The sequence below is a fragment of the Montipora capricornis genome, chromosome 2 (assembly GCF_036669925.1).
Source record: "Montipora capricornis isolate CH-2021 chromosome 2, ASM3666992v2, whole genome shotgun sequence".
Taxonomy (NCBI): domain Eukaryota; kingdom Metazoa; phylum Cnidaria; class Anthozoa; order Scleractinia; family Acroporidae; genus Montipora; species Montipora capricornis.
This window is the reverse complement of record NC_090884.1, coordinates 46,526,303-46,533,802: the sequence shown is the minus strand read 5'-3', so window position 1 is coordinate 46,533,802 and position 7,500 is coordinate 46,526,303. Positions and strand designations below refer to the sequence as shown.

The following is a 7,500-nucleotide window of genomic DNA, read 5'->3' as shown; positions in this document are numbered from 1 at the left end:
TGGCCTTTTTCCCTATCATTTCTCATTTTATTACTTAGCGCGCGCGCTCGTGTATGACGTGGCGTGTGCAGCGCAGTAAGGATGCGCAGAAACAATTGGCGCGAACGTCCTTAACTCTTAAATGTTAACCTGAACTTTGTTAAATGGTTATTAATAAGTATAAAACAAAATAAACACTTTGCTAGTAATAATAGCTAGGCAACATACAAGTGCATGTAAATGAATGGGAAAATGTTTCAGAATGTATGACCACAACTCTTCTATTGGTATCAGTTGGCACCATCATTTAAATTGGAATAAAGTTCTGTTGGACATTCAGCTCTTAAGCCTGACTAGAACGACCTTATCGGACTTGCAACTGACTATAATGACCTCGCTAAACAAACTTGACTTAACTTGTCAATGACTAACTTGACACCACTTGATTGACTTGATGTCAGTTGACTAACTTGACTTCCTTTGATTAACTTGACTTCAGTTGACTAACTCGAGTTTACTTGACTAACTGACTACTAACCAACTCTACTGTATCTTTCCAAGGACGAAGCTTTTCAAGAGCACCGATACTTGGAGCAGACTGACTCTCCAGGGACGAGGCTCATCAAGAGCCATGATACTTTGAGTAGACTGACACTACTGAATCTCTCCTGGGACGAGGCTCGTCAAGAGCCACGATACTTGGCGCTGACTGACTCTCCAGGGACGAGGCTCCTCAAGAGCCACGATACTTGGAGCAGACTGACTGCCCAAGGACGAGGCTCTTCCAGAGCCACGATACTTGGAGCAGACTTACTCTCCCGGGAAAGGCTCTTCCAGAGCCACGATACTTGGAGCAGAATTACTCTCCAGGGACGAGGCTCTTCAAGAGCCACGATACTTGGAGCGGACTGACTCTCCAGGGACGAGGCTCCTCAAGAGCCACGATACTTGGAGCAGACTTACTCTCTTTATCTCTCTAGGGACGAGGCTCTTCAAGAGCCACGATACTTGGAGTAGACTGACACTACTGAATCTCTCCTAGGACGAGGCTCGTCAAGAGCCACGATACTTGGAGCTGACTGACTTTCCAGGGACGAGGTTCTTCCAGAGCCACAATACTTGGAGCAGACTTACTCTCCAGGGACGAGGCTCGTCAAGAGCCACGATACTTGGAGCACACTGACTGTCCAAGGACGAGGTTCTTCCAGAGCCACGATACTTGGAGCAGACTTACTTTCCAGGGAGAGGCTCTTCCAGAGCCACGATACTTGGAGCAGACTTACTTTCCAGGGACGAGGCTCTTCAAGAGCCACGATACTAGGAGCAGACTGACTCTCCAGGGATGAGGCTCCTCAAGAGCCACGATACTTGGAGCAGACTGACTGTCCAAGGACGAGGCTCTTCCAGAGCCACGATACTTGGAGCAGACTTACTCTCCAGGGACGAGGCTCTACCAGAGCCGCGATACTTGGAGCAGACTTACTCTCTTTATCTCTCTAGGGATGAGGCTCTTCAAGAGCCACGATACTTGGAGTAGACTGACACTACTGAATCTCTACTGGGACGAGGCTCGTCAAGAGCCACGCTACTTGGAGCTGACTGACTTTCCAGGGATGAGGCTCCTTAAGAGCCACGATACTTGGAGCAGACTGACTGTCTAAGGACGAGGCTCCTCCAGAGCCACGATACTTGGAGCAGACTTACTCTCCAGGGACGAGGCTCTTCAAGAGCCACGATACTTGGAGCAGACTGACTCTCCAGGGACGAGGCTCCTCAAGAGCCACGATACTTGGAGCAGACTGACTGTCCAAGGACGAGGCTCTTCAGAGCCACGATACTTGGAGCAGACTTACTTTCCAGGGACGAGGCTCTTCAAGAGCCACGATACTAGGAGCAGACTGACTCTCCAGGGATGAGGCTCCTCAAGAGCCACGATACTTGGAGCAGACTGACTGTCCAAGGACGAGGCTCTTCCAGAGCCACGATACTTGGAGCAGACTTACTCTCCAGGGACGAGGCTCTACCAGAGCCGCGATACTTGGAGCAGACTTACTCTCTTTATCTCTCTAGGGATGAGGCTCTTCAAGAGCCACGATACTTGGAGTAGACTGACACTACTGAATCTCTACTGGGACGAGGCTCGTCAAGAGCCACGCTACTTGGAGCTGACTGACTTTCCAGGGATGAGGCTCCTTAAGAGCCACGATACTTGGAGCAGACTGACTGTCTAAGGACGAGGCTCCTCCAGAGCCACGATACTTGGAGCAGACTTACTCTCCAGGGACGAGGCTCTTCAAGAGCCACGATACTTGGAGCAGACTGACTCTCCAGGGACGAGGCTCCTCAAGAGCCACGATACTTGGAGCAGACTGACTGTCCAAGGACGAGGCTCTTCAGAGCCACGATACTTGGAGCAGACTTACTTTCCAGGGACGAGGCTCTTCAAGAGCCACGATACTAGGAGCAGACTGACTCTCCAGGGATGAGGCTCCTCAAGAGCCACGATACTTGGAGCAGACTGACTGTCCAAGGACGAGGCTCTTCCAGAGCCACGATACTTGGAGCAGACTTACTCTCCAGGGACGAGGCTCTACCAGAGCCGCGATACTTGGAGCAGACTTACTCTCTTTATCTCTCTAGGGATGAGGCTCTTCAAGAGCCACGATACTTGGAGTAGACTGACACTACTGAATCTCTACTGGGACGAGGCTCGTCAAGAGCCACGCTACTTGGAGCTGACTGACTTTCCAGGGATGAGGCTCCTTAAGAGCCACGATACTTGGAGCAGACTGACTGTCTAAGGACGAGGCTCCTCCAGAGCCACGATACTTGGAGCAGACTTACTCTCCAGGGACGAGGCTCTTCAAGAGCCACGATACTTGGAGCAGACTGACTCTCCAGGGACGAGGCTCCTCAAGAGCCACGATACTTGGAGCAGACTGACTGTCCAAGGACGAGGCTCTTCAGAGCCACGATACTTGGAGCAGACTTACTTTCCAGGGACGAGGCTCTTCAAGAGCCACGATACTAGGAGCAGACTGACTCTCCAGGGATGAGGCTCCTCAAGAGCCACGATACTTGGAGCAGACTGACTGTCCAAGGACGAGGCTCTTCCAGAGCCACGATACTTGGAGCAGACTTACTCTCCAGGGACGAGGCTCTACCAGAGCCGCGATACTTGGAGCAGACTTACTCTCTTTATCTCTCTAGGGATGAGGCTCTTCAAGAGCCACGATACTTGGAGTAGACTGACACTACTGAATCTCTACTGGGACGAGGCTCGTCAAGAGCCACGCTACTTGGAGCTGACTGACTTTCCAGGGATGAGGCTCCTTAAGAGCCACGATACTTGGAGCAGACTGACTGTCTAAGGACGAGGCTCCTCCAGAGCCACGATACTTGGAGCAGACTTACTCTCCAGGGACGAGGCTCTTCAAGAGCCACGATACTTGGAGCAGACTGACTCTCCAGGGACGAGGCTCCTCAAGAGCCACGATACTTGGAGCAGACTGACTGTCCAAGGACGAGGCTCTTCAGAGCCACGATACTTGGAGCAGACTGACTCTCCAGGGACGAGGCTCTTCCAGAGCCACGATACTTGGAGCAGACTTACTCTCTTTATCTCTCTAGGGACGAGACAAAACCAGGCGAAACCAGCAATTAATAACAAAACAAGACACAGAACTTTTTGGTTTCAGAAAAAGGAACATTTGGACAATGAATACCATAGAGTAAAAAGAAACTTGAAAAAATTGTTTTATACATAGGGATACAGGCATATTGTGTGTGGAATATTTTTAGTCGTTTTCCACAAGTGTAGCTGTCACATAGCTGGTACTTGCCTATAACACTAACATTAACTCTAAAATTAACAATAACATTAATATGCAAGTCAAAGCCATTGACATCTACAAAGTTTTTAAAATATGGAAGGCAAGTGTACTGCTCAAAGGACTCATGTGTAACTTGCCTTAAATGATGGATACAACAGCTTGTCTGAGTTTCCATTATCCAAAGCAAGTTACACAAGCGTTCTTTGAGCAGCACACTTCCCCTCCCTATATTTACTTGCAGGTTTCCTTCAGGGGAAATATACATGTACCTCAAGCCGAAGAAGAAAAGTTGTCTGACACATTTGTTGGTAAGAAAATGTGAGTTATTATGCTGATATTGATGTTAAAATTGTAATTATTCCATTTAGTGACAGGCCGGTGGTAAATTACTTTTGTTGGCTTAATGGTGAGCACATACTACAAAGGAGAAGCTTACTGGACGAAGGATACCAAATCAGCTTGTCATGGCAGTATAATCCAGGCTGTTAACAGAAATGCGAATAAGCAAAATTTTCTACTTTCACCAAGAGTGAAAGTGTGAAGCTACATGTGAAACCACAGATCTTTTTACATTAGATGGATTTCAACAAGTTTGTTATGAACAGATAACACACAAATTACTGTATGTAGGGTACAAATAAAGTTGTTGTTGCTGTTGTAGATGAAACACAAAGGGAAAAGCCCAGGAAAAAAAGGAAAGTAAAAGAAAGAACACCAGAAAGAAGAAAGGAAAAACATGCCAGCGGAGAGACCAAACGCGAAAAAGGAAAAGCCTCTAAAAAAGCCATGAAAATATCTAAAACAGTGAAAAAACCTGAGAACCAAGAGGACGATTGCACACAAGAAAATAAAGAAGCACAAGATAATGAAGATGCCCAAGAACAAGTTGAAGATGAAACAGAAGGTAAAGGAGATGACAAAGAACAGCAGGCAGAGAGAAGAAATGTCAGGAAAAGGAAGAAGGATAAGAGAACAGGTTCCTAAAGAAAAAATCCAAAAAAGAGACATGAAAAAGAGTTAAGAAAATTAATGTTCATATCTGATCTACATGTAAATATTGTTTTGTCTGGCATCTATCACAGTTTGTTTTCACATTTATTGACCCTGTTCATTGTTAATTTTTCCTCTCATATGAAGTTTGGGAATTACAGTTACTTAATTGCTTCAAGTAACCAATGCGTATTCTTGTAAAATACCGTCCAGTAAACACAATTGCTTGGTCAATTTTCCTTCAGTTTGTTAAGAAAGTAAAAGTTGTATTATGCTTTTTTCTCCTCTCAAAAAACTATTGCATATGCTAAGTTGATTTTTAGAAATACCATGTACAGTTTTCAGAAAGTCAAATTTAGATGATTTTAAATAACCAAGTTGGCTGACTTTGAATTAATTTTAATAAATAAAACTCATCATAGATTTAGAATTTAAATTTCAATTTATTTTGCATGTATTTTGAAGTGGTCAGTTTTTGAGATGAACACCTTTAGGAGAAGGACCCATTTTCAATTAGAAATACAGTATAGAACAAATTAATGTGTTTGCCATTCAAATGTCAAGTGTTAAAAAGACGCATTCAGCATTTATAGAATGAAAGTTTTAGAAAAATCTGAGTCACAGTTCAGACTAGGAAGGGTTGAAATAAATAAAAACATTGACTGACAAATAAGTTTTTGTATTAGTTATGATAACTGTATGTGTGATGGAACAAACAGCCGGTGGGGATGGTAGGGAAAAGCAGAACTTTCAAAGCGGAAGTCATGTAGCCCCTACCTTAGAAAATTTGGTAACCCATCGATCTCAAAACTTTTAGTCGCCATGTGACTGTCCGTCCCCTAAGTCCCATACCTTGAAAAATAAGCTAGTAGCACCATTACCGTAGGTATATCAGTGAAACCTCATGCTGTACGACGAGGGTGATAAAGTGGGGGGGGGGGGGTCAAGATCACATTTCACGGAAAGTAAATTGGTCGTTTCAAAATTCTGGGGGAGATGAAATTGGCATTTCACGCAATATTGTTAATTACTGTCAAAAATAGTACAAGACACATAAAGAATCATGGTTCACAACGATTTAAAGACTTCTTTCTCATTTCACAAAGAATTATTGAGGAAAATCACAGCTCCTAATGAAATCACGATTCAGGAGAAAGAACAACCCATTTCGTAATTCACAGGAAAAAAATTTGGCCATTCACTGAACCAGGGGAAAAAATCGTCTTTTCAGTTATGGTTAATTATGGTAATCAGGAGCTCTGTTTTTAGGCTTGGTAAGGAACTTCCAGCTCATTAAGAAAATTTTGACAAGGTTGATTGTTAACGTGTAGGAATTGGGCAAAGGCAATTGGAAAAAGATGAAAAAATGACAAAATTAAATTTTAAAAGGGAATATAAAAAAAAGCCGGGCAGATAAAACAAAAGCACACTTGCAAGAGCATTTTTTTCTTTTCATCTCTGAATTTTACCAATACGTATTAATACTGTATCTAATTAGCCAGGTATTCCGTGGGCAAAACAATCGTTAAAAATAAACCTACTTGTGAAAACGCCGTTTCACAGCCGCTGTATGGAAGTTGCACGCTCCGGGTGATGGGCTCCTGGTCGGTCGGACGACGCTAAATAGAGAAAAAAGGGATGGCCATATCTATAGCTAAAATGCTCTGAAAAGAGTCAAATTTGCAATTGATTCTCAAACAACTTAACGTTTAGGGCTTAGTTTAGTTTTGAGAATCAAATTTGACACTTTTCAGAGCATTTCAGTTAGCTTTATGTACAACTTTTTAGCAGTGCCACGCCTACTGCATATTTAAAGTGCCAATGAAATGAAATTTTTGTCCCCCGGCTTTTAATTCCAGAAAACTAAAATCTATGCTGCACTGATTCATAATTTTCGAATTTAATCATTTTGAAATATTAGCAACTGGTCGATCAGACATACATTGCAAAATTAAAGAGTCTCTGTTGATCCGTGATCTTAAGCCAACCTTAAATGAAAACGTTGGCAGCGAGAAACTTTAATATCTCTATTATTAGGATATTCTTGTCGTTTTATGTCAACCAATTTCGTTAGTTCCCAGTCCGTACAGTTTTATTTTTGAATTTGAATTTATCTGTAACTGAATAATAATCACTTCTGATGATGTATGTTGTAACAGACGAAACGTTAAGTTTATAAAAGTTATGCATTTCAAGCAAATGTTTGTAACCGCTGTTTGCGTTTTATTCCTATTATGACTCTTTTATAGCAGATGCAAATAAAAATAAAGGAAGTGAATTAAATTCTGAAAATTCTCGTTAAACTTCCAGGGTTGAAATGTGACTTTCGGCGCGCAAAGTAATTGATTTCCGAAGCCTGGAACTAGTGACGTCATAAGGTGTGTAAACTTCGAGTCAGCGTATTTCCTACTCACAGAGCTGTCTTTTTGGCGGTTTTATTCACTGGAAAAAGTGCTCAGATGATGGATTATCTAGTAATACATCATTTTCGTGTGATGTAGAGTCGCTGCAGTTAGCGTTAGAAGGGGAGCGCTCTTTTAAATTGGATCGTTCAGCACTATCGAGTCGGGTCGTGATAGAAGGAGATGTGGCGGAGAAAGATGAGGACAATCAAGATGGTATACGCTTTGCGAACTTAAAATCTCGATACCAAAACAAGGAAACAGTCATTAATTGGTAAACTATAAATCTGTCATGC

General features: G+C 43.2%; 2 protein-coding genes across 2 annotated transcripts in view; both read left to right on the top strand.

The window, feature by feature from the left end:
- Positions 1-7,500, top strand: part of LOC138037413 (glutamic acid-rich protein-like) — a 32,871-nt gene that overhangs the window by 21,588 nt on the left and 3,783 nt on the right. The window contains exons 14-16 of the mRNA XM_068883342.1: positions 4,054-4,120; positions 4,474-4,788; positions 7,304-7,420. Coding sequence (XP_068739443.1) covers positions 4,054-4,120; positions 4,474-4,788; positions 7,304-7,420 — 499 coding nt within the window. The remainder of the gene's footprint in view (positions 1-4,053; positions 4,121-4,473; positions 4,789-7,303; positions 7,421-7,500) is intronic.
- Positions 2,462-3,643, top strand: LOC138022459 (uncharacterized). Its single transcript, XM_068869597.1, has 3 exons — positions 2,462-2,652; positions 3,067-3,222; positions 3,544-3,643. Exons 1-3 carry the CDS (start codon positions 2,462-2,464, stop codon positions 3,641-3,643), a joined length of 447 nt encoding a protein of 148 aa, XP_068725698.1.